Consider the following 27,669-nt stretch of genomic DNA (forward strand, 5'->3'; position numbering starts at 1 on the left):
TGGTAAATTTGCGTGTGTTTGTGTGTTTTGTAGAGGAAGGTAAACCTCTGCAGGTCTGGGGTTCAGGTCGCGCCCTGCGTCAGTTCATCTATTCTGTGGATCTGGCTCGTCTGTTTGTGTGGGTTTTGAGGGAGTATGACGAGGTGGAGCCCATCATTGCGTCAGGTACTCGACGAGTGTTTGACATCACACATATTGGATCTGTTTCATCAGAGCTCATTGGCTGATCAAATATCAAGATCATGTCTCTCTTGATTTTCTTTGCCTTTGTTTCTTCTCTCTAGTTGGAGAGGAGGATGAGTTGACCATAAAGGACGCTGTGGACGCTGTGGTTGAAGGGTTTGGGTTTAAAGGTGAAGTGATTGCATCCTTTCACATATAAACATTGTCTGCAGTTTTTTTTACAGCTGACAGAACTGCTATCTTTGTTCTGTGGAACTCAACATATATTTTGCAGAATGTCCCGATTGTTCTTGAGCTGTTGAGCTTTACACCCTTTAACCCTTAACTAACCGCTCTCAGTATGACACTAGCAAATCAGACGGCCAGATCAAGAAAACCGCCAGTAACGCCAAACTACGCAAATACCTGCCAGACTTCAAGTTCACACCGTTCAAAGCAGGTGATCAATCTTCACTTCTCGCTTCTGCAATTACTAAATGTTTTTTCAATAGCAGTAAAAAGCAGAGACCAAAACAAGAACCTTTATAAGTGCTTTCCTTTTACAGCCGTCAAGGAGACGTGCGATTGGTTAGCGGCCAATTATGACATCATCCGTAAATGAAGATCTTCACATCTCATTGGTGGTGGGGGGGGAGCATCTTAATGCTGGAAACCAACGATTTATCAAACACCTTTCAAACAACCCTAAATTTTTACAAAAATTAAATCAGTAAACACTTCCATTTTAGTGCTCTTTTCGTATTTATTTAAAGTGTTTTGTTTTGAAAAAAAATTATATTAATTAATTATCATTAGCACATGTCAAACTGGAGGGCCACTGTCCTGCAGAGTTTAAAACACCAGCACCAAAACTCCTGCTTGGAAGTTTCTGGTAATCCTGAGGAACTTGATTAGCTGGATCAGGCGTGTTTAATTAGGGTTGAAGCTAAACTCTGCAGGGTTGTGTGGCCTTCCAGAAACTTAGTAAACTATATATAAACTATTTTATATACAGAATTTTTTGAATATTTTAAGGTTCCCAAATTCATACATGTCTAGAAAATCAGCAGTTTTCATTTCATTCCCAGCAGCATTATAAGTTTTTCTTGTGGAAAATTTCAAGATACTTTCTTCCAAATCCAAGTCATGAAGAGAAGTTAGATTTACAAATATAAATCAGGACACTCTAAAATACATTTAAAAAATCATTTACAATTTTAGCGACCACACTTTTGTATATCTTGACCACACTCAATATATTATTTTTATAATCTTTGGAAGCCGAAATCTAAAATAAAATCAGACTAATATCACAGATCTAAAGTGTAACCGGCTATGTTTGAATGTTTAGTTCTGTCCTCCGTCGTCACTCATTAAGCAGGACTGTCGTATTGTGCGCGCTGTAGCACCGCCTCTCTCTCTCTCTCTCTCTCTCTCTCTCTCTCTCTCTCTCTCTCTCTCTCTCTCTCTCTCTCTCTCTCTCTTTCTCGCTCTCGGACTGCGAATAGCAAAAATAAATCACAGACAAATGGTTTAATATTATTATACATAGAAATGGCTGGCGAGATAAAATAATAATAATAATAACATCTTTATAGCAATAATAAATAGTAAGTGTATTTTCTTAATTTTTCCAGTACCGACATCAGAACCGATAAAGTCCGAGCTTATCGATACAGCGGTCTTTCAAAATTCAGCCCCGGGGCCTGTTTAATACCGGGTTTCGGTACCCATCCCTAGGCAAGACAATGTCCTTACACAGATGAGAGGCGAGCGCGGTCATTGGCTGTGCTGTGGCAACTGCACGAACCTATGACAGGGACAGGTGCCTGACAAAAAAAAGTGAGAGTGAAATACAACTATTCATTACGTTTGATAAACGACAAAGGGCAACGGTGTGTGTTTATAAACTACAGCTCAGAAAAGATAACCGTGTCGCCCGTTAACATGCGTTCAAATGCACGTGCACGTTATGAAACGAGCCCTTTCCAGCAAAACATCTGTGGGGCCCAGTACAAGACGGGCGTGCTGGCACTCCTCATTATATTCGCACATACTTTTAAAACAAGACAATGATTATCTCCAAGTCAGTTTAGTTACAACTCTGCAATAAAGCAAGATGGAAAGCAATGCATTGACATTGACTATTGATTTATAGGCTATTGCATTTAAAATGTTGATTGGCTGGACATACTGGTCAATATGGATGCACATCCCTCAGTAAATAATAACAATCAAGTATTGCTTTTATCATTTAAAACACAGTGACATGCTATGGCAAGCCCTTTTAGCTTTATTCATTCACAGGATGCATTTTTTTATATCAATAATGAAATTTGTACAATTTAAAATGTGAATTCTTGATATTAAGAATGTACTTTTTCTAGGAACAATGTCTATTTCTGATATCAGGAATTACATTTTCATTAGTACTAGTTAAAGGAGGGAGGATTGTAGTGGGAGCACTGGGGTGTGTCAGGTGTGACAATGCCAAATGGTTTACATGGGTCAGGTAGGAGGGACCCTTAACAGAATTTTGCTTGGGGCCCCAGTATGTGTGTAAGTACTTAAACCAATAAGCTGGATACCTTTTTGACCATTTCTTCAGAACTCACAGAGCGACAGCCAGAGAGCAGGTAATTTATTATTTATTAAGAGAATTAATACACAAACTAATACACGATTCATCAGATGTGATGGACTGTTCGATTGGCAGTTGTTTAAGCTGCAGAAAATGATTTATTTTTTTAAGCTCAAAAGACGTTTATCACATTCATTGAGTGTTAAACATTGAGTCTGTATTATAATTGTATGTATTCACTTTCATTGATAAAGGTATTATAAGGCATTTAAGATGTGTATTTTTTGACTGTATATTATTGTGTTTTTTTGGTCAAATTTGGTCACTTATTTTACAACCGCCTGTGCCAGTGTCAGTGGATAAACTTGCTTTACCGGTTTCAGCGGTGTAGTAGTAAAAAATAGGTGCTTTTACTAAGATAATATAAACCACTTACAAAAACACTGTTGTGCTTTTATGGAGTGGATTAGGAAATGTAATGTATCTAGGGGTGTAGCGATACGCGATATAAAACCGAAATAGCGATACTCAGAACCACGAACCTGTGTCGCGGTGTGAGAAGGCACACCCCTTCCAACTCCCAGAGTTATCCTTCCCATCCAGATCTAATGCTACCACAACTTCAAATTACTATTAGTATTATTTGAAGTTAACATTATAAAATACGTAGACCTACACTACAAAACTAGTTGAGGATAAATTATTTAAAATTGGGCAATTCCAGCGTTATGGACGTGACATTTGCAGTAAAAACTTGAAATATTAATTCTCAGAAAATGCATTTAATACCAATATATTGAAACTTCTGTTTATATATACATACTCCCTTAATAAAGGAGTCCAGACATTAGAAAAATATAAGTCTACACATGCATTTTATATTTAATATGAGGGAAAGGCCTACACATGCATTAGGGACGTGACACAATTTTTTTTTTACTTTTAGGTGCATGGCAAAATATTTTTTAGTAATTCTGTGAATTACACTGCACAAACAAAAAGTAATACTATACCCACTGGATGAAGAAGGGTTGGCTCTCCTTTCGTGTTCACATTTACGAGGAAAAAACAATGTTACGGACGTGTCAGTTCCCGGTTACGGACGTGAGCGCTCTGAAAAGACTGCTTTAAAACTTTCACAGAGACCTCAAGCAGAAAGCACAAAGCCTTTCTTTAAAGTGAATTTCGTTTTGTATTAATTGTATGTTAATTTTAATCAATGTTTCATCAACCAATTACCTGGATTTAATAAATAAGAAGTAAATATAGCAGACAATAGATAATCACGACACGGAGGCGCCGGCGCGTTAACTGGAGTTCGTCTCATAAATGAACCGAAACTCAGCATACTTGCCTCACAGATCTGAGAAATATATCTATTGTCTACAGAAAGCTTGAAATCTCTACTTTTAAACAGAACAATTCAAAACGAAACAAAACTATGTAGTCCGTATGAAATGTGCATTTCTCTCTGGCGCGTTCACTACTGCGAAGATCGCGAGTCAACATCGTCAACTTCATCTTTGCAGCCGACACTAACACAGAAATCACTTGTTTATTAATAAACAATTAAAATGTCTCCTTGCTATATTTTACATATTCATAATCATTACTTTTGCCGGTTCTTTGTGACAGCTTTTAGGTGCGTTACTGGCAGTGCCACCCACATGTTGCATGAATGTTATAGCTTTGGCTATTTATTTATTTTACTTGGGTATTAATATCCCCCCCCCCCCCCCCCCCCCCCCCTAAATATTAGTAATAATTAATGTTACTGAAAGAAAGTTTGTTAATTACTTTGAGAGAACCTTGCCAGAACGTTAGCAAAGACTATAGAATAACAACAGACGACGCGTCACTCAAATAGTTTTGAATAGGGAAAAGTGCAACGCTCAATATGGCGGGATAAGTCCCGCCTTCTAAATAAGAGCCAATCGCCGATTGGTAAAGTCACTGTAGCTGCCGTTAGAAGCTCTGGTTCCTATAGAAACATTCAGACTCGCGCTTCAACTGTGCATGCGCATTAGCTTGATTCAATGTGGTTTTCTGCCATGATTCGAGCGTTTAGAAACAAAATTTATGAGACAGTTGTTGTCAGATTTTATTGGTGATTTCAACTATGAAATTTAATCCTAAGCATGGCGAACAGTTTTGGAGAATTTTATGTTTTCCGATTCAAAAAGATAGAAGCTGCACTTGCCTGCCCGAGAGGCGTTTCAAAGATGGCCGCCGAGTGAAATGAGCTGGAAACTGAAACTTCAGTTTGAGACTGGTTGAAACAGTTAGCTGGGAAAAAAACAGCTAAAAGACACTGAATCCAAATAGTGCACTCATATAATAAAAGGTGTGTCACTGCACTCACGCATTCTGCTGAAAGAGAATTACTACAATTACAGATGTCCTTGTTTCTGCTCTTTTTCTACTTTAGTTCCCCACTATTGGTCAACCATCACTTGTAGTCTTTGTCTTGGTCATTATCTCTGAACACACTTAGAAGACTACATAGATGTGTAACATAGATACTGCATGAGATTTGTTGTGGTCTTGCTGGAATTTTTCTTCAAATACTTGATACTAGATACTTGATTATTTACAGTAGTTCCTGTTTTTACACATTTGTTAACCCCTGAAGTGTTCTTCAATCCTTATCTCTCTCTCTCTCAGATGGACGGGCCGATGCGTGTGTTGGTGACGGGTGGCAGTGGACTGGTGGGACGAGCGATAGAGCGAGTGGTGAAAGAGGGTGAAGCGAGAGAAGGAGAAGAGTGGATATTCCTCTCATCCAAAGATGCCAATCTTGTGTAAGAAAACCCTCATCAGACATCACAATATGATGCAGTGAGATCCAGGCAGATGAGCAATGATTATGTCAGAGATAAAATTTTGAATAAGGAATAACACATTTTATTAAATAAAATGTCAAATTATATAGACAACAAATGAATCAAGTCAATATTAAATTGTAATAGCAAAAAATAAATATAAATCTTATAGATCAATAGATTATAATAAAATTCAAAGTATAGTGTATCTAACATATGAAGTTTGTGAAGATCAGAGTGTAGAGAAAAAAGAGAAGGAGAACTTTAGAGAAACTAAACATGCTGTGCATATGAAACAGTAAGGGACTAGGGAAAGCAAAGAAGGGAAAGTATTAAAAATCTTTGTACTTCTCGTGCAACCATTTAAAGGTAGGGTAGGCAATTTTTTGTATTATACACGTTTTTATTATAAACATTTTTTATAACTCTCTTCACACTTCACATCCTGACAGTAATCAATAATAGAAGTGGTCTATATATTTAAAAAAAATACATATATCTTCTGTGGAAGTCTCAGGACCAAAACATTTTCTTCCAATCATTGCATTCAGCAATGGCAAGCCATGACGTTCTGGACATGATGTACTCAGAGCTGTTCATGTCCTCAGCAAATGCATTAGCGCCAATTTAAGCGCCCATGGACTGCTGGTCTGAAAACGAGGTGTGTGTTCAGGAGCATTGTTGGCGCATTGCTATTTTGAGGCAACTGAAATAGACTTAGCCATTGACCAACAAAAACTTGGTCTAAAGTCAATGGCGCAGTATATTTTGTTTTGTTATTTAAGAAGCGCGCGCCTTAGTAATGTGCGCCTATAGGCGGGTCCACAACGAGTGTTAATTTATTACACATACTCTGCTTACTACACACACACTCTGCTTATTACACATACAGGGACGCGCAGCAGCACACAAACTAGCCAATTATTACAAATAAAAAGATTACAATGTAAAAGATTAATATTGTGTACATAAAGATATGGTGGAATCCGGCTTGTCCTGTAGATGGTCTTAATGCTCAAATATAAGAGTTTTCATTTGTGTCATATGCATGATAACTGTATTTACATGTGCTGTTTCAGGAGCGCTGAAGAAACGAGATCAGTTTTCCAGAAACATCGTCCGACACACGTCATTCATTTGGCCGCCATGGTGGGCGGGCTCTACAGAAACATGAGACAGAACCTGGACTTCTGGGTAATTATTAACATTAAGTCGTATAAGGTTGGAAATATCACTGTTGGATAATTGAACTGTACATTGACTGTATTGTTTTGTTGTTTTCAGAGAGATAATGTGCACATCAATGACAATGTGCTGTACATGTCTCAGGAGTTTGGGGTGGTGAAGGTCGTTTCTTGTCTGTCTACGTGTGTTTTTCCAGATAAAACCACCTACCCGATAGATGAGACCATGGTAAATTAACACACATACACACTTTAACTCACTTGAACCAGGGGGTTGTTCCTTCCACACTCCGCACAAACACTTTATATGCGCCGATATAATATCACACATCTATCTAGGTTAACGTCAAAGCTAGCAAGCCTTTACATGTTACACCTGCGCTTTAGAATCACCCTCTGTGATTTGATTCTGGAACCAGGCCTGGTCTTATAGTGTTGATATTTAAAGATGATGGACAGGTTGTCAGTGCCATTTACTTAGATTAATAAATGCTGTAGAAGTATTGTTTATTGTTAGGTCATGTTAATTTCAATAATTTACTACAAATACATTTACAAAACTTATGTTTGATTAATGCACTAAAGTAACTAACGTGAATTAATAAAAAAAAATTACAAATTAATTAAACTCAAATTTCCTCCACAGTAAATAAAGACTAAACTGTAAAAATGACCTTTGGGTTTTTGATGTCAGAAACTCGAAAGCATTAATTGAATTTATTTATATAATTTATATAATAATTTATAATGTATATGTCAGAAATACCTGTTGGGTGTTTGTCCCGTCCCAACATGGTGAGAAATACTGATTAAAAAAGCATGAATGTGAGTGATTTAAGCCAGTGTCCGATTGGTTTCTTGAGTCTGTTTGCATTAATTGTGTTTCTGTAACTTCTACAGACGTATTTCTCTCTTTCTGTCTCTGTCAGATGCACAACGGTGCCCCACATGAGTCTAATTACGGTTATGCCTACGCCAAACGCATGATTGATGTCCACAACAGGTGAGATTTGATCTCTTAGTGTCAAAGTTAATTGGTTCTTGAATGGGTGTATCTCAGATCACATGTCTATTATGAAATTTTGATTTATTGGGGGGGGGGGAGCGCAAGACCCCGCTGTTGCAGTCATCTCATGTCCATATCTCATTCTTCACCTACAAACAGGGTTTGAAATTAACTTTTTCACTCACTGGCCAATTTGGCTTCTACATTTTTAAGTTACCGGCCTATTAATTTCGTCCATTTATAGGGATGGGTACCGAAACCCGGAATTAAACGGGCCCCGGTGCTGAATTGTGAAAGACCGCTGGATCGATAAGCGCGGACGTTATCGGTGCTGTCGGTAGGCCTACTGGAGAAATTAAGAAAGTAGGCTACACGTGCCATTTATTATTGCTATTAAGAAATTATTATCTTGCTAATTTAATCTCGCCAGCCATTCTATATATAATAATATTGAACCATTATTGTCCGTGATGCATTTTTGCTAAAGAGAGAGAGTGTGTGAGAGAGAGAGCGATCTTTCACTCGGAGCCACGGCGCGCGCAACACAACAGCCCTGCTTAATGAGTGACGATGAGGACAGAACTACATTCAAACGGTTACACTTTAGATGTTTGATATTAAACTAATTTTATTTTAGATTTAGATTTTGGCTTCCAATGATAATAAAAAAAGATGATATTTGAGGTAAAGCCACATTCTTTTCCAGCGCAACTTCCTTCCCTTCACAGCAGTGCGCTGTCATTTCTCCCTAAAACCCAAACGTAACGTCAGAATCTGCACGATCGTGATTGTTGTAAAATATAGTCTATACTGATGCTAAACAGCGGGACACGTTTGATAATAAAAGGCTATTAAAAGTACCAAAATTGACGCAATAGACGCTGTTCCAAAGGTGGCGCGCGCTCCGAAACACACCGCAACGAGACGAGCAGCTTGGCTTCGTGAGTGCATCTAACCGATCAAATTTACACACAAATATGTCAAAATGGCCTTCTTGGAGATTCACGTACACAGTTTATTCACTTAACTACAGTTTATGTCTTAAATGGGCGTAAATAGTTTTGAGAAAATATGATGCGTAATAATGATTAGATCTGCATTTGGTCTTAAAGAGGCAGCAGTCTAATAAACCTGCTGACGATTGCTCCATTAATGTGAATCAAACAACAAAAGGCAATGAGAAAATCAGCGCAGCTCTTGAATGAATAATTTTGGCTTTTATAAGCTTTAATCTATCTATGATAAACTATGCAGTGTTATTTTACATCTGACTTTATTAGATGTCTTTTTAGCCCATATTACTCCTGAACAGTAATCTCAGTAGACATTACTGAAATTAAAGCACTGGGTATATAATTTGTATATTTGTTTTATTGTATACTTTTTTTTTTTTTTTTGACCATGTGTTTGTACTTTGTTTTTGGTGTCCTATGTCTTCTGTATATAAAACACAAAACCCTGCACCCTTCTACATAACATACATGTTTTATTTGTTTTGTTAAATCATTGCTTTTATATATATTTAACATTTCAGAATATAAAGCAATATTAATTATGTTCTAAATAATTTTTCCCCTTTTTTTTAAATAACGAAAAGAACCGATAAGAATACCGTTAAAGTACCGGATCGATAAGGAGTATCGGTAAGAGTAGTAATACCGTTAAAACCTTAACGATACCCATCTCTATATTCATGGGTTTCATCAAGTCCCTTTCCACAGGTGTATAAAATCAAGCACCTAGATTATGAATGCAGACTGCATTGTGCTTGATTAATACACCTGTGGAAAGGGACCTGATGAAAACCATGAATAGCCGCTCTGGAGAAAACCATAATGTCATCGTCCAGCTCAGTTCAGTTCTCATACAGTGGTCTCAATGCAGGCAGATCAGTGATATTGTTAAATATTAACTGTCCCCAACTAAGCAAGCCATAGGCAACAGTGGCAAGGAACCCAAACTCCATCAGGTGACAGAATAGAGGAAAAACCTTGGGAATAACCAGGCTCAGTCGAGGGGCCAGTTCTCTTCAGGCCAAAAAACGAACATGGTTAAGATTCAGGCAGCATTACAGGTCAGAAGTCAGATTGTGGATCAGGAGCATTCAAAATATTTATCCAGTTCCATCTGGTTGAAAATCGGATTCATCACGCCGGTATGGAGACGGGTTTATTGAAGATCAGTGCCACTGGCTGTTGTGTTGATGAGGTCTTCACATGGGAGAGTCTAGTTGACACAATCCTGGCTGACATTCAGGCCTGCGTTGTGGTTGTGTCGTTGTGTGTCTAGGCACAGGTCCTAAGACTAATATTAGCGTAAATGCCATTCTTCTTCTGATGTAACGAGTACATCAGGTGTTATAGGAAGTGTTCCGGTTCTGGCTGACCTCATTTATGCAGCCTACAATCATTTAACTGATTTGAGTAATAGAAATGGATAATGTGTTGTGTAAGCCAGGTTAAAGAGATGTGTTTAGTCTAGATTTACAGTGGGTAGAGAAAAGAATCACTCCCCTTTAAAATAATCACATTTTGTTGCTTTGCAGCCTGAAATGAAGACAGACACAGTTTTTGTTTCATTCAGCTGTATTTACTCAGTGCAACTTATAACATCCAAGTGAAAGATATAACAACAAAATGTCAGAAAAAACAAAACAAAAAAAACAATCACTGAGTTGGAAAAAGGATCATCCCCCTTGTTTCAGTATTTTGTTGAACCACCTTTTGCTTTAATTACAGCCTTTAGTCTGTTGGAATATGTCTCTACTAACTTTGCACATCTAGACGTTGCGATATTTGACCACTGTTCTTTGCAGAACTGCTCAAGTTCAGTTAAATTTGATGGTGACCGTTTGTGGACTGCTGTCTTCAAGTCATTCCACAGATTTTCAATGGGTTTTAAGTCTGGGCTCTGACTAGGCCATGCAAGGACATTCACCTTTTTCTCCTTCAACCACTGTGTGGTCAGTTTTGCTGTGTGCTTTGGGTCATTATCATGTTGGAAGGTAAATCTTCTTCCCATTGACAACTTTCTGGCAGAGAGCAGCAGATTTTCCTTAAGAATTTTCCCCATCCATTTTTCCTTCTGACCTGACAAGTGCTCCAGTCCCTGCTGCAGAGAAACAACCCCGTAACATGATATTACCACCTCCATGCTCTACTGTAGGAATGGTGTTGTTTGGATGGTGAGCTGTATTTGATTTTCGCCAGACATATCGTTTGGCGTTGAGGCCAAATAATTCAATTTTAGTCTCATCTGACCATAACATCTTTTTCCACGTGTCCTTAGAATCTTCAAGGTGCGTTTTGGCAAAGCTCAGTCGGGACTGCATGTGGCCTTTCTTGAGGAGTTGCTTTTTTCTTGCAACCCTCCCATACAAGCCACATTTGTGGAGAATTTGTGATATTGTTGTCACATGCACACAATGATCACTCTTTGTCATGAATTCCTGCAACTGCTTCAGAGTTGCTGTAGGCCTCTTGGTAGCCTCTCTGACTAGTTTCCTCCTGGCTCTTTCATCCAGTTTGGAGCGACGTCCTGACCCAGGGAGGGTCTGTGTTGTACCAAATACCTTCCACTTCTTAATAATAGACTTCACTGTGCTTCTAGGCACTGATAAAGCCTTTGAAATTTGAAACCTGACTTGTGCCTGTCCACAACTTTATCCCGGAGATCTTTTGACAATGCCTTGCCACCCATAGTTGATTGTTTTCTTCAGTTGCACTACCAAGGACTGAAATGCTTCAGGAAAAGCTTGTTTCATGCTGAGCTAATCAAAATGACCACAGCTGATCACAGTTGAAAGTCAATTGGCTTTGTGTTCTATTGAGAAGGTGATTAACTACACCTGGTTGGGTTTACGAGTCATTTTTAGGAGGGGGGTCATCACTTTTTCCAACTCAGTGATTCTGTTTTTTAATTTGTAATTATTTTTAGCTGACAAGTTGGTATTATATCTTTCACTTGGATGTTATAAGTTGTAAATACAGCTGAATAAAACAAAAATTGGTTTTGTCCGTTTTCATTTTAGGCTGCAAAGCAACAAAATGTGATTATTTTAAAGGGGGGTGATTCTTTTCTATATCCACTGTAAATTGACAGAGTGTGTCTGCTTCCTGAACAATGCTAGGAAGACTGTTCCAGAGTTTAGGTGCTAAATAGGAAAAGGATCTACTGCACGCAGTTGATTTTGATATTCTTGGTATTATTATCAACTGTCCATAATTTTGAGATCGCAATAGACGTGAAGGACTGTAATGTGTTAAGAGCTCGCTCAAGTACTAGGGAGCTAAACCATTTAGTGATTTGTAAATAATTAGCAAGATTTTAAAATGTATACAATGCTTAATAGGGAGCCAATGCAGTGTTGACAGAACTGGGCTAATATGGTCATGCTTCTTGGTTCTGGTAAGAACTCGAGCTGCTGCGTTTTGGACCAGCTGGAGTTTGTTTATTAAGCGTGCAGGGCAACCACCCAGTAGAGCATTACAATAATCTAGCCTTGAGGTCATGAACGCATGGACTAACTGTTCCGCATTTAGCATTGAGAGCAAAGTAGGAAATTACTAGTCATCCAATTTTTTATATCATCTACGCATTCCGTTAATTTTGTGAATTGGTAAGTTTTGTCAGGGCACGAAGAAATATAGATCTGAGTATCATCAGCATAACAGTGAAATCTCACGCCATGCATCCTAATGATATCTCCCAAGGGTAGCATGTACAGAGTGAAAATAAAAAGGTCCTAGTACTGAGCCTTGCGGTACTCCATACTGAACTTGTAATCGGTATGACATCTCTTCATTTACTGCTACAAACTGATAACGGTCAGATAAGTATGACTTAAATCATGCCAATGCAATTCCACTAATGCCAACATAATTTTCTAATTTCGAACATGTCTATTCAAAAGAATGTTGTGGTCGATAGTATAAAATGCAGCACTAAGATCCAGTAACAAGTATGCTATGTTATAATTAAGTCAATTAGTAAGTCCTATAATTCCTATAAATACCAAAAAGTACCAATAAATGCACCTTTTTGATCAAGAGCTTGTATTGACAATGCAAGAGTCCAGCACTCTGTAAAGTCTCCTCCAGCACATTCCAAAGACTTTCAATGACTTTAAGGTCTGGACTCAGAGGTGAAAATGATTCTTTATGCTCCTCCCAACCATTCTTTCTCAATTTGAGCCTGATGAATCTTGACATTGTCGTCCTGAAATATGGCCATGATGTGTCTTCCTTCATGTATTGTTTAAGAAATGAAAAGCTATACACTCCATCAATTATGCTTAGAAAAACTGTTGCCAAACATATATCATGCTAAAAACATAATAATCACAGCAATAATGATCCAATCATAGAATCTTAAGAATTTGCCTTTTTAAATCCAAACAGCAACTTTTTTTTTCTTTTTTTTGGCTGGGCAGTGTATATACACTGACTGAATAATGAATACTTTTGAGACTGCAGAAGTCATTACAAGTTGCATTTTCAGTTGAATTTGGGGAAACCACTTGAAACATTTGTTGTGTTGAGCTATTTCAAATACTTGTTTGATTTGTTCATTGCAAACAGCTGAAAGTCTGTAAATCTTGCCAATAAACCTGGGCCCGTATTCATAAAAAATCTTAATGCAAAGAGTACCTCTTAGTGACAAAATACTAAGATTTGCAATAGGGGTTGAACAATAACTGTATATCATTAGAAGGTTTATATAAAAAAATATTGCTTATGCGCAATATAAATGATTGTATATAACAAAGTTGTTATTTGAGTGTGGGTTATTATATCTGAAAATATACAGCAGTTGGTTTTTATAGTTTTGGCTTTACTGTTAATTTTAACATTATATAATGTACAGTAGGCCTACCCAAGAGAGATGGTTTCATGTATAGTTTACTAAGTTTCTGGAAGGCCACACAGCCCTGCAGTGTTTAGCTTCAACCCTAATTAAACACATCTGATCCAGCTATTCAAGTTCCTCAGGATTACCAGAAACTTCAAGGCAGGTGTTCTGGTGCTGGTGTTTTAAACTCTGCAGGAAGTGGCCCTCCAGGACTGAAGTTTGACATGTGCTAATGATAATTAATTAATTGATATGTACATGAAATGTTTCCAAATATAGTATTTTAAGTGTGTGTGTGTGTGTGTGTGTGTGTGTGTGTGTGTGTGTGTGTGTGTGTGTGTGTGTGTGTGTGTGTGTGTGTGTGTGTGTGTGTGTGTGTGTGTGTGTGTGTGTGTGTGTGTGTGTGTGTGTGTGTGTCCATTAGGGCGTGTTTTCAGCAGTATGGTCTGCGTTACACAGCTGTCATCCCTACCAACATATTTGGACCACATGACAACTTCAACATTGAGGACTGCCACGTGATGCCGGGGTTGGTACACAAGACGTACCTGGCAAAGAGTGAGACATGTTTAACTCTCTGGAACAATCTGAAGCCACAGTCACATTCAGAGTGTCCCATATGTTGGTAAATTTGCATGTGTTTGTGTATTTTGTAGAGGAAGGTAAACCTCTCCAGGTCTGGGGTTCAGGTCGCGCCCTGCGTCAGTTCATCTATTCTGTGGATCTGGCTCGTCTGTTTGTGTGGGTTTTGAGGGAGTATGACGAGGTGGAGCCCATCATTGCGTCAGGTACTCGACCCGTGTTTGACATCACACATATGAGATCTGTTTCATCAGAGCTCATTGGCTGATCAAATATCAAGATCATGTCTCTCTTGATTTTCTTTGCCTTTGTTTCTTCTCTCTAGTTGGAGAGGAGGATGAGTTGACCATAAAGGACGCTGTGGACGCTGTGGTTGAAGGGTTTGGGTTTAAAGGTGAAGTGATTGTATCCTTTCACATATATAAACATTGTCTGCAGATATTTTTTACAGCTGACAGAACTGCTATCTTTGTTCTGTGGAACTCAAAATAAGACATTTTGCAGAATGTCCCGATTGTTCTTGAGCTATTGAGCTTTAAACCCTTTAACCCTTAACTAACCGCTCTCAGTATGACACTAGCAAATCAGACGGCCAGATCAAGAAAACCGCCAGTAACGCCAAACTACGCAAATACCTGCCAGACTTCAAGTTCACACCGTTCAAAACAGGTGATCAATCTTCACTTCTCGCTTCAGCAATTACTAAATGTTTTTTTCAATAGTAGTAAAAAGCAGAGACCAAAACAAGAACCTTTATAAGTGCTTTCCTTTTACAGCCGTCAAGGAGACGTGCGATTGGTTGGCAGCCAATTATGACATCATCCGTAAATGAAGATCTTCACATCTCATTGGTGGTGGGGGGGAGCATCTTAATGTTGGAAACTAATGATTTATCAAACACCTTTCAAACAACTCTTAATTTTTACAAAAATTAAATCAGAAAACACTTCCATTTTAGTGCTCTTTTAGTGCTCTGTTTTTATTTTTATTTGTGGGCTCCGCTGTGTTTGCTGCTCTACATTTTTTTACTAATCTGTCAATCAGGGTATGTTTGGGGTTTATTGTCTAATAATCTGTACTGTGAATTGCTATAATACACTCATATTTTTAATTATGTTGTTTAATGTCTTTTTTATATACAGAATTTTTTGAATATTTTAAGGTTCCCAAATTCATACATGTCTAGAAAATCAGCAGTTTTCATGTCATTCCCAGCAGCATTATAAGTTTTTCTTGTGGAAAATTTCAAGATACTTTCATCCAAATCCAAGTCATGAAGAGAAGTTAGATTTACAAATATAAACTAGATGGTAAAGTTCGTAGACAAACTTTAAGTTGGCTTGAAAAAGCCTAGCCAGAAAGTTTGAAAAAGTTTTAAACTGTTGGTCGAGGCAAGCATGGTTTAACATGATTTACCATGTTTCTAGTAAAGAAATATTAGGAAGAAAGAAAGAAAGAAAGAAAGAAAGAAAGAAAGAAAGAAAGAAAGAAAGAAAGATTGTTAGAAAGAAAGAAAGTTTAGTTAGAAAGAAAAAAGAAAGATTAGTTTAAAAAAAAGAAATATTAGTTAGAAAGAAAGAAAGATTAGATTGGAAAAAGAAAGAAAGATTAGTTTGAAAAAAGAAAGAAAGAGAAAGAGATTAGTTAGTTAGAAAGAAAGAAAGATTAGTTTGAAAAAAGAAAGAATGAATAGATAGATAGATAGATAGAAGTTTGAAGATAGATAGATAGATAGATAGATAGATAGATAGATAGATAGATAGATAGATAGATAGATAGATAGATAGATAGATGTTTGAAGATAGATAGATAGATAGATAGATAGATAGATAGATAGATAGATAGATAGATATAAGTTTGAAGATAGATAGATATAAGTTTGAAGATAGATAGATAGATAGAAGTTTGAAGATAGATAGATAGATAGATAGATAGATAGATAGATAGATAGATAGATAGATAGATAGATAGATAGATAGATAGATAGATAGATAGATAGATAGATAGATAGATAGATAGATAGATAGATAGAAGTTTGAAGATAGATAGATAGACAGATAGAAGAAGTTTGACGATAGATAGATAGATAGATAGATAGATAGATAGATAGATAGATAGATAGATAGATAGATAGATAGATAGATAGATAGATAGATAGATAGATAGAAGTTCGAAGATAGATAGATATAAGTTTGAAAATAGATAGATAGATAGATAGATAGATAGATAGATAGATAGATAGATAGATAGAAGTTTGAAGATAGATATCATTTTGAAGATAGAGATAGATAGATAGATAGATAGATAGATAGATAGATAGATAGATAGATAGATAGATAGATAGAAGTTTGAAGATAGATAGATAGATAGAAGTTTGAAGATAGATAGATAGATAGATAGATAGATAGATAGATAGATAGATAGATAGATAGATAGATAGATAGATAGATAGATAGATAGATAGATAGATAGATAGATAGAAGTTTGAAGATAGATAGATAGAAGTTTGAAGATAGATAGATAGATAGATAGATAGATAGATAGATAGATAGATAGATAGATAGATAGATAGATAGATAGATAGATAGATAGATAGATAGATAGATAGATAGATAGATAGATAGATAGATAGAAGTTTGAAGATAGATAGATAGATAGATAGATAGATGATAGATAGATAGATAGATAGATAGATAGATAGATAGATAGATAGATAGATAGATAGATAGATAGATAGATAGATAGATAGATAGATAGATAGATAGATAGATAGATAGAAGTTTGAAGATAGATATCATTTTGAAGATACACAGATTCTCTGTGTCCCACACCCAGTCCCATTCTACAATTGACTACCATTTGCTCAGGATGTGATCAACCCAAATGAAGAAACAATATAACTTGACTGCCTTAATCTCTATGATAATTAAGCCATTTTGGGGATGAGCTCATTCTAAAATATATTTAGGAGTGGAATCTGGGTCGAGGCAGACTACTCTTTCTTACAGCGTCTTCTTGTGCTTGAATGATCACATTAAACTCCTTTCTCTTTCTGCCTCCTGGCTGATATAAGACAGGTCATTACAGTTTGCAATGACCAAATAAGGTAATGTTAACTGATAGCACAACATTTACTGTGGTAAGAGACACTGAATCTGCAGTACCTCGGGTTTCCTGTACATTGACAATAACAGCAACTTTTCATCCCTTACCCCTGTCATGCAGCCACAGCTTGAGTTTTTTTTTTTTTTTTCATATCAGAAGACTTCTTCATTTTGCATAGACCTCACTTGACCGCATTAAGGGTTCTTGGACAGAATCCAGAGTTTAACTGTAAGATCAGGGCACAGGCAAAAACATGCTCCTCATGACCATGGTTTTATGGTTTTTATAATAACAAAAACATTAAAGTAATATTAAGAATAGACCTAAACTATGGTATTTGTAATGAAAAGACTTAAACACATGGGGAAAAAAACATCTAAAAGTGACTTATACTGCCTTCATATTACCTAATGTTTCATTTAAAGCTAATAGTAAGATTAATAAAATACCATGATGCAACAGTTCTACAGTGTTAGTGCGTGTTAAATCTTTTTAGGGTGGTGCTGTACTGAATTGAAAAGCTTGTAATTACCCTTTTGTAGTCTAGAGTTTACCCAAAGACTATCTCGGTATATCTTAATGGTCAGAACTTCATTCAGTCACGCTCGGGCCCTGGGGCTCGCCAAAGTGAATTTTTTCTCGCGCATTTGTCGCCTGGCGGCTGATAAAAAGAAATTGACTTTTATGATGGATCAGGTTTCACAGAGGCTTACTAAATAATGTTTACATCTTAATGTCAATAAAACAGTTTGTATGTTGTTGTTTTTTACTAAAAGGGCAAATTACAAAATAAAAGCAGAAGTGTTTGTCCAGGGACAGAAACTTGAGGTCGGTCATGAATTTAAATATTTAGGAATAATAATAGATTCTCAGCTTTCTTTTTAAAAAACATGAAGAAAGTTGTGACATTTAATTTAGAGTTGAAAAAAAACAAGCTCTTGAGATCTTAGATAAAATGCCAAATAGTTTTCATCATTGTAGTGTTTTAACAGAGTTTTCTTTTTTGAGTTGGGAACATTTTATTCAATTTGTTGATTTAGTAGGCCTACTTGTTTCTTAGATCTTAAATGGTCTTGCTCCACCAGTTTTTAAAAATAAACAGGATAATATGCATGTAAGCTATACGCCCAGTGTAATCGGAAATATTAGACACTGAATATTTGAGAACACTGTCCTTAAATGTAGGTGTGTGTGTAACATAAACCAATAAGCTGGAAAAGTTATTTACCATTTCCTCATAACTCACAGAGCAAGTAATGCATTAGTAACACAATCTAATACACGGTTCATCAGATGTAATTTCATAAATGATGGTCTCATCAGACATTCAATGATGAAAAGTATTATAAGGCATTTAGATGTATATTTTTGTCAGTATGTTATGGTGTTTTTGGGTCATATTGATACTTCAACAGTGATGGTTTGACTCTACAGGGAGTGTCAGAGGTCATGTCAAACTTGCTTTACCTGTTTCAGGTGTCTATAGACTAAGACTAACTTATGTCTGTATTAGTTAGCTTATATACTAGCATAGCTATTATTATTATGTATTTATTAATGCGCAGTTAATCATGTGTAAGAAATTACGTTCAGTTGGTTTTATTATGCACTAATGTGTTTTCGTACACATTATTTAGTAAGATATGCGTATTTACATTAATATAATTCATATATACTTAGGATAATCATTAACTGACAGTTTTGGGGAGACCCGATTTCGAGGGAGAGCCCCATTTGTCATGACACCGGCAGCGCTTTCTCTCTTTTTTCTCTCTGACAGCGAGTTCACGCACACAGTCTGTCCGGTTGAAGGGTTTTTGTTATGATTTATGATATAATATTACTCAACTTTAGCACATTTATAAGCTTAAACATTCATTTAGTGTTTCCCATTAATGACCCTGTGCCACCACTGTTTCATAATGAACCGAAAATGTAAAACTTATAGCCTATAAAAGGTCTCTAATGTTGTATTTTGCCAACAAACTAAAATCAAAACCGTGATATGGCTTTGTGCCTTTATAAAACAGCAAAAGACAGTGATTTAATTCAGTATATAGGCAGTCTGTTTGTGCTGCGTGTTTTAAAGAGAAGTGCGCACTTTGCTCACGCGATCAGCTGGTGATCTAGTGTTAGTTTTCTCCAAAATGAAAGCTCAAGGGTTTATCTCTTGCAAGTGAAGTGTCATGACTTATTTCCTGTTCTGTGCCATATTTTGTAGTCCTTTGCAGTTTTTCTTGTTGATTAGTTTTCCCCAGGTGTTTCCTATTAGCCACCCCTTGTTATCTTGTTAACATTGTTTCCCTGGTGTGTGTATATAAGCCCTACTGTTTCTCTTGTTACTTTGTTACCCTTGTTACTTCCCTTGTTAGATGTAGATATTGGCTGTTCCTTGTGGTCCTTGTTTCCCCAGTGTTATTTTGTTCCAGCTTTATGGTCATTATTGTTTGTTTGTTTGTTTGTTTGTTTCATTAAACTCCACTGCACTTGGATCCTCATCTCTGCCTGCCTTCCTTGATTCCCCAGCAATGGATCCAGCAACACGATTAGTCCACCTGCGTCAGAGTAATGGCCCCCTTGAGGACCACACTACAGATTTTCTGGACATTGCAGATTTTTATTTTTTTTCTGTTATGGACTGAACAAACCCCTTCAAGATAAACTTGCTGGTGATGGTCCTCGAGGGTCGTTTGTGGAATTTTTGGACTATACCCTTCTGCTTGCTGGTTCCCCTTTCGCAATAGGGAAGGTCAAGGAGAATGCCACCCCTAAACATTTTTGGGAGGGGTACAGTAGTCAGCATGCTCCGGTGGCCAAAGAGCTTGACCAACCATGGATTCCAGCATACCCTACACTTAAGGTCACAAGCCCAGTGTTTGTAGCAAATTCCACGCCAGAAACAGTCCTGAGCCCACTCCAAAACCACTCCTGCTCCAGAGTTTCTTGTCTTCCTTGATATGACCACAGAGGTCGTCCCTGAAATTCCAACTCTTATCTGCTCCGCCCTGGCCACCCGCTCTATCTGATCCGCCCTGGCCACCCGCTCTACCTGATCCGCCCTGGCCACCCGCTCTACCTGCTCTGCCCTGGCCACCCGCTCTACCTGATCCGCCCTGGCCACCCACTCTATCTGCTCTGCCCTGGCCACCCGCTCTATCTGCTCTGCCCTGGCCACCCGCTCTATCTGATCAAGTATTCGTTTGTTCCAGCTTTATGTTCATTATTGTTTGTTCGTTTCATTAAACTCCACTGCACTTGGATCCTCATCTCTGTCTGCCTTCCTTGATTCCTCTGTTTCGTTACAAGAAGAAACTAGGACAAAAGTATTGTGATTTCCATATACTGTAGTTTAAAGTAAAATATAGTTATGAATTATTCATTTATTTATTTTACAGTACATTTGTTTTACAATCGGCTGTTTGGATATTACGGTCATAGGAATATATTATATAAATAATTATTATATTATTGTAATAATTGTTTGGCATCCTAAAACACCAGTGTCATCGTAATCTAATGTAGACGGAGACTCTATATCACAACTAAAAAGATGTTTGAGCCCTCTTTAATGTCCAGGTACAGGTCAATGCTTTTTCTTTGTTCATTTTGCACACTGTACATGTCATGGGTTGAAACTCTTATTTTTGAGGCTCAAAGTGCACCAGATTGATGCATTTAACCTTAAAAACATACAACATTTTCTTACGGGGCGGGGGTTCCTTTTAAGTCAGTCCATGGACAAACTACATTTGGGCTAAGCCCTGAATGTTCACAATGTCTGGCTCCGCCCCTGGTAGGTGTGTGTAAGTACATAAACTAATACTTTTTAACATTTCTTCAGAACTCACAGAGCGACAGCCAGAGAGCAGGTAATTTATTAGTTATTAAGAGAATTAATACACAATCTAATACACAATTCATCAGATGTGAGGGTTTGTTCGATTAGCAGTTGTTTAAGCTGTAGAAAATGATTTATTTTTTTTAAGCTCAAAATAAGTTTTTCACATTCATTGTATTTTTTGACTGTATATTGTGTTTTTTGGTCATATTGATACCTCAACCGTAATGGGTTAACTTTACAAGGAGTGCGTCACGTGTATGTTCAATTTTGAATTAGTTAACTTTTGACTGTGATCAGTTTCTGTTTGACCAGTTTCACAGTGTGTGTCAATGATTCATCGTTATGCCGGCTACACACTGGCTGCGTGGCGTGTCTGTTTTTATTTCGGCTCCCATGTTAACAGGTTAGAGCTTGCACACTGCCTGTGCACGCGCGTCTCAGACGCGGAAACGCGTGCATGCTAGAAACACAACCGACGCCTATTTTTCACGGAAGCGTTTCCAGGCAAAAGATGTTTATATGTCATTTTGACACGAATACATATTTATAAATGACATTTTGATGTTTGAAATAAATTGAACAAGAGTAAAGTGTCTGTTTTATCAGTAAAAGCCAATACCCAGCAAACACATTTGCGTTGTGGCAACGTCTGTGGCACGTTGCATTTCTGCTATGGCAACGTCGATACGTGCTCGCAACATTGTAACAACGTAGAATTGTAAGACGCGACAGTGCTGTAGAAACGTTGTTGCGCGACATTCAGCAACTGAGAGATGTCGACGTTCTGGCCATTTAAAAAAAAAAATGTTGTATGCTAGATATAGATATCCCCCATTTAGCATGTTTTGTGGTTAATTTTTAATTAGTCATATTGCACAGTTTGCAATCAGTCATATATCACGGATCAGTCATATATCACAGTTGACTTTTTTTTTTTTTTTTTTTTTGATTGTTTGGTTAGTTTTTTACTGCCTGCACTGTTATGTGTATCTTTTAATTTCATATTTTTATGTAAAGAGCTTTGAGATGCTACTTTTAAAGGCGCTATATAAAATAAAGTTATTATTATTATGTTAAAAAATTATATACTTGTTTGTCCCTATTATTATTTATGGACCTAACAGTAAATTCATTATAATCAACATCTGCAAGTGTACACTTTTAAGAGTAATTGTAAGAGTAAGGCCTATATAGTTAATGTTAAACATAAATATATAGCAGCAAAGACAACGTCAGCAGTATTGACGGCAAAATAGGCAACATAATATTTCGTTCTGTATTGACAGGTGCAATATTTGAAAATCGATCATATTTTTTTAATTACATTTATATCTGCATTTATGTCAAAACCTAAACTTTCAAACATCAAAATGTCATTTATTAATATGTATTCATGTCAAAATGACATACAAACATCTTTTCCCATTCTATTTTGCCTGGAAACGCTTCCAACACGCTTGCGTGTCGCGTGAAAAATAGGCGGTTCTATTTCTAGCATGCATATCACGCTGGTAGTGTGCAAGCTCTAACCTGTTAACATGGGAGCCGGAATAAAAACGGACACGCCACGCAGCCAGTGTGTCGCCGGCCTTATGGTTCCGTGTTCGTGGTCGTTCAGTTCAGTATTTTGAGTTTTGTTTAACAAAGCCTGAAAACTGGTGTGATTAGAATCATTAGATAGCCTAGGCCTACTTCCAACTTATTTTCCAACCGCCTGTGCCAGTGTCAGTGGATAAACTTGCTTTACCTTACCGGTTTCACCGGTGTAGTTCATTGTGAGCTGTGGAGACAAAAAAATAACAACAAAAAAATATTTTACTAAGATAAAATAAACTATTTAGAAAAATACTGTTGTGCTTTTATGAGATGGATAAAGAAATGTAATGTATCAGATGAGTCCCATGGGGTTAAAGGGCTAAAGGCAAAAAAAAATAATGCTTTTCACTGCTCAGCTGTAGTGAAAATGGTCTTTCTGGTCAAGGTGGCTGTCCGAGTCCGACTACCAAGTTTTATACATTTAATAATGTGAAGTTATGAATATATTATTAATAAATGTCATTGGATGATGTGAATAACAAATAATAATAATAATAATAATAATTAAATTGTTAATCACAGAGACAAAATAATATACATCAGTAGTAGTTTACTACAATTTAGTTTTATCTTGTGATGCATACATTTTTCTTAATCTTCATTGGACATAACTTACAAGATTGTTGAAAAAACATTTAAGGATTTGAAAACTCTAAAATGCCAAAAAAGCATCATCATAAGCAGTTTGTACAATAACAAATGTATTGAGAAGAGCTTGGTCAATAATAGAGTTAATAACTTGATGAAAGCATTGAAAGTGTCTGTTTTTTTTTCCATTTTTTTTTCATGCACATTTAGGAACTTGCGTGTCAAACCAGCTAACAGACATATGTTCTAAGAATGTTTTGTTAACATTTCCATGAAGTTATGAAAAGTTGTGTTCTCTGAATGTTCAAAACGTCTATTTAAAAAAAAAAAAAAAAAATCCTATTTATGTGTCCATCCACAAAAGATAATGTTTTTGTGCTGACGTTTTGAGAACATTTTTTAAAGACCAGATAACTTTGACAAACATTCTATTAATGTTACTGAAATAACCTTTGCTCATTACTTTGAGAGAACCTTTCCAGAACGTTAGCAAAGACTATAGAATAACACAAGATGCGTTACTCAAATTGTTTTGAATGGGGAAAAGTGCAACGCTCAATATGGCGGAATAAGTCCCGCCTTCTAAATAAGAGCCAATCGCCGATTGGTAAAGTCCAGGCGGGTAATATATCGACTGGAAGCTGAAGCCGGCCGCGTGCCGCCATCTTGTAGCAGAACTTCACTTGCGTTAGCATTTCCATTGACTCCCATTCATTTTGGCGTCACTTTGACAGCGAATAACTTTACATCTGAGGCGTTTAATAGGAATTTTTCTTCAAATACTTGATACTAGATACTTGATTATTTACAGTAGTTCCTGTTTTTACACATTAGTTAACCCCTGAAGTGTTCTTCAATCCTTATCTCTCTCTCTCTTTTAGATGGACGGGCCAATGCGTGTGTTGGTGACGGGTGGCAGTGGACTGGTGGGACGAGCGATAGAGCGAGTGGTGAAAGAGGGTGAAGCGAGAGAAGGAGAAGAGTGGATATTCCTCTCATCCAAAGATGCCAATCTCATGTAAGAGATCCTGAACAAACACTCATGAGACGTCACACCAGTTAAACAACACAATCATATCATATATTATGGCATACTTTCTCAGTTGGGGGTCCAGATTTCCTCTGACCAACGAATGAACAGAGTATGATTATGATTCAGGGAGCATTACAGGCAGTGGTGTAGTCTAGTTTTTTGTAGTGAGTATACTGTGATCCTGTGATTCCCCCCCCCCCCCCCCCCCCCCCCCCCCAAACTTTTATTTTGACACTGTCTTGTCGTAAAGACATTACAGTTTCTGTCTGTATATGATACAAATGAATGACGATAGTTTTATCAAATGAAATGGTGACATTCTTGTGAAGTGAATTCTCTCATAGCAGCTCGTTGAAGTGCATGTCTAGCCTACATCATGTCTCAATGCAGTGAAATGCTGAAAACACCACGAGCGTCACGCATGCTTCAGTGTGTGTGTAGTGGAACACACATTGAGCGCTCATTCCCAGAGACGCGTAGAACAATTGCAGTGTCTTTGAACTTTAATATTCACAGACACTAGTCCCTATCGAGATTTGATTCATTGTACAGCCCTACTTTTGATTTATTCATTCAAAATGGCCAAGTTCCATTTGTGAATGGATTCCCGCGATTCGATCCGTGTCGCTTCGCAAACACAGACGGGATGAGTTTATGAATGAAAGAGTGAAAGTTCTGACACAAAACGAAGTTGTTACGTATCCTCACGATTTTTTAAGTGGGTAGATGGAAATCCTTGGCCTTTCCTTGTGGGTATATGGAGTATACCTGCGTATCACGTAGACTAGACCACCGATTACAGGTCAGAAGTTAGATTGTGGACCGGGAGCATTCACATTTTTAATCCAGTTCCATTTGCTTGAAGATCAGATTCTTCACGCCAGTATGGAGACGAAGTTGGTCATAGGTCTGTATGAGGACTTGGTTCTTGTGGTCTTTGTTGAGGATCTGTGCCGATGGCTGTCGTGTCGACGAGATCTTCAAAGGGGATTGTCTAGTTGACACGGTCTCTGCTGACATTCAGGGCTGCGTTGTTGTCATATTGCACAGGTCCACCATCTGGTCTGGATACGGCCCGGATATGGATGACTAAGGTAACCTCAGGATAAACAGGGAGACTAATATTAGCGTAGATGCCATTCTTCTTACGATGTAACAAGTACATTGGGTGTTGTAGTAAGTGTTCCTAGTTCCGGTTGACCTGATTTATGCAGTCTAACAATCATTTAACTGATCTGAGTAATATAAATTGATAACGTGTTATGTGTAAGCCAGGTTAAAAAGATGTATTTAGTCTAGATTTAAACCGACAGAGTGTGTCTGCTTCCCGAACGAAGTTAGGAAGACTGTTCCAGAGTTTAGGTGCTAAATAGGAGAAGGATCTACCGCACGCAGTTGATTTTGATATTCTAGGTATTATTATCAACTGGCCAGAATTTTGAGATTGCAATAGACGTGAAGGACTATAATGTGTTAAGAGCCTGCCCTAGTAACTAGGGAGATAAACCATTTAGTGCTTTGTAAGTAATAAGCAGGATTTTAAAATGTATACAATGCTTAATAGGGAGCCAATGCAGTGTTGACAGAACTGGGCTGATATGGTCATGCTTCCTGGTTCTGGTAAGAACTCGAGCTGCTGCGTTTTGGACCAGCTGGAGTTTGTTTATTAAGCGTGCAGGGCAACCACCCAGTAATCCAATATACTAGCCTTGAGCTTATGAACTAACCTTTCTGCAATTGTATTTGAGAGCTTATGTCATAATTTAGATATATTTTTAAGATGGAAAAATGCTGTTTTACAGGTGCTAGAAATGTGACTTTCAAATGAAAGACTGGTATCAGAGCACACCCAGAACTCTTTAACACCCGTGCTTTACTTTCTCGTTTGTCTATTACATTCTTAATTACTCTTTTCGTGTAAAAACTTTAAGCATTCTTGCACTTGAGTTAAACTTGAGTTAGCCATGCCCATGGTTATTTATATATTGTGGTATTCACGAAATAGAAAAATTGCCATACTGCCAGTGTATAAATTCATTTATGTTTCTCTGGATTTTAGAAAGCTTTTATTTGATTGCTTATTGTCTATTTGTATTGCATGATAAGTTGATAACTGCATTTCTACATGTGCCGTTTCAGGAGCCCTGAAGAGACGAGATCAGTCTTCCAGAAGCATCGTCCGACACACGTTATTCATTTGGCCGCCATGGTGGGCGGGCTCTACAAAAATATGAGACAGAACCTGGACTTCTGGGTAATTATTAATAATTATTATTAAATAACATTGGAAATATGTAATAAAAGCTTGGAAATATCACTGTTGAATAAGTGAACTGTAAATTGACTGTATTTGTTTGTTGTTTTCAGAGGAATAATGTATTTGTCAATGACAACGTTCTGCAGACGGCTCATGAGTTTGGGGTGGTGAAGGTCGTTTCTTGCCTGTCCACTTGTATATTCCCAGATAAAACTACATACCCGATAGATGAGACCATGGTAAACTCTCTCTCTCACACACACACACACACACACACATACACACACACACACACACACACACACACACACACACACACACACACACACACACACACACACACACACACACACACACACACACTCTCTTTGAATAAACGTTACAAAAGCAGTCACTGCCGCCCTTTAAGGGGGACCCAATTAAGCAAAATTCACTTTGAACATAAATGTGTGTCAGCAGTGTGTAAACAACCAATGGTAAAAATCCACCAACTCATTTAATCCCCATAAATCATAAGCAGTGTCTCAAAACAATCCATTTGCAGATTCTACCTTTTGTGATGTCACAAAATGCCTAGGCCCCACCCATGACTGCTGACAGACTCTGCCCTATTAGCATAGACCCGCCCACAGTGGGCTGTACACAATCTGCCATTTTCTATGCGCTGGAGCAGCTGTAGTGATACGAAAAATGTCTCAGTTTCCTATTAAGAAAGCCAGGTGTGTTGTTGTTGGATGTAAGAGTGAGCATTTACTTCCGGCAACTGAGTCACTGAAGACGCAGTGAATTAAATTTGTTTATGATGGGAATGTGCCCCTCAAGTTACCTAAAATCGTTCATGTCTGCGCTAATCATTTGACACCAGACTGCTTTGTAAGCAAGGGTCAATACAAAGCAGTTTTAGCTAAAAAGTTGTTTGGGATGTTGGTTGCCAGACAGACTCTTCAGAGCTGCATAGTGTTGTTACACAACTATTATTCTCAAAGTTGTTGCTACTGCCAGAGTCTCTCCTACATCTATGTCCAACTCAGGGTCATACATATAGGGCTGAACACCTGTATT

At 37.4% G+C, this 27,669-nt stretch overlaps 2 protein-coding genes and 1 long non-coding RNA gene across 7 annotated transcripts in view; 2 read left to right on the forward strand and 1 right to left on the reverse strand.

Moving 5' to 3' along the window:
• Positions 1 to 942, forward strand: part of LOC309482079 (GDP-L-fucose synthase-like) — a 274,578-nt gene extending 273,636 nt beyond the window's left edge. For all 3 annotated transcript variants that reach the window (XM_082147304.1, XM_082147302.1, XM_082147303.1), the window contains exons 7-10: positions 34 to 165; positions 285 to 364; positions 523 to 622; positions 729 to 942. In XM_082147304.1, the coding sequence (XP_082003430.1) occupies positions 34 to 165; positions 285 to 364; positions 523 to 622; positions 729 to 784 (368 nt within the window). In that variant the 3' untranslated portion in view covers positions 785 to 942. The remainder of the gene's footprint in view (positions 1 to 33; positions 166 to 284; positions 365 to 522; positions 623 to 728) is intronic.
• Positions 1 to 27,669, reverse strand: part of LOC309482129 — a 52,449-nt gene that overhangs the window by 6,223 nt on the left and 18,557 nt on the right. The gene's annotated exons all lie outside the window — the stretch shown is intronic.
• Positions 2,674 to 27,669, forward strand: part of LOC309482077 (GDP-L-fucose synthase-like) — a 44,902-nt gene continuing 19,906 nt past the window's right edge. The window contains exons 1-10 of one of the 3 annotated variants that reach the window (XM_082147300.1): positions 2,674 to 2,798; positions 5,408 to 5,544; positions 6,645 to 6,759; positions 6,850 to 6,978; positions 7,679 to 7,752; positions 14,030 to 14,163; positions 14,262 to 14,393; positions 14,513 to 14,592; positions 14,757 to 14,856; positions 14,964 to 15,301. In XM_082147300.1, the coding sequence (XP_082003426.1) occupies positions 5,408 to 5,544; positions 6,645 to 6,759; positions 6,850 to 6,978; positions 7,679 to 7,752; positions 14,030 to 14,163; positions 14,262 to 14,393; positions 14,513 to 14,592; positions 14,757 to 14,856; positions 14,964 to 15,019 (957 nt within the window). In that variant the 5' untranslated portion in view covers positions 2,674 to 2,798 and the 3' untranslated portion in view covers positions 15,020 to 15,301. Of the gene's footprint in view, positions 2,799 to 5,254; positions 5,285 to 5,407; positions 5,545 to 6,644; positions 6,760 to 6,849; positions 6,979 to 7,678; positions 7,753 to 14,029; positions 14,164 to 14,261; positions 14,394 to 14,512; positions 14,593 to 14,756; positions 14,857 to 14,963; positions 21,162 to 24,198; positions 24,336 to 26,489; positions 26,605 to 26,717; positions 26,847 to 27,669 lie in introns of those variants that run through there. The other 2 variants (XM_082147298.1, XM_082147299.1) reach the window with 2 other exon arrangements.

This window comes from Leuciscus leuciscus, assembly GCF_965113295.1.
Source record: "Leuciscus leuciscus genome assembly, chromosome: 19".
Taxonomy (NCBI): Eukaryota; Metazoa; Chordata; class Actinopteri; order Cypriniformes; family Leuciscidae; genus Leuciscus; species Leuciscus leuciscus.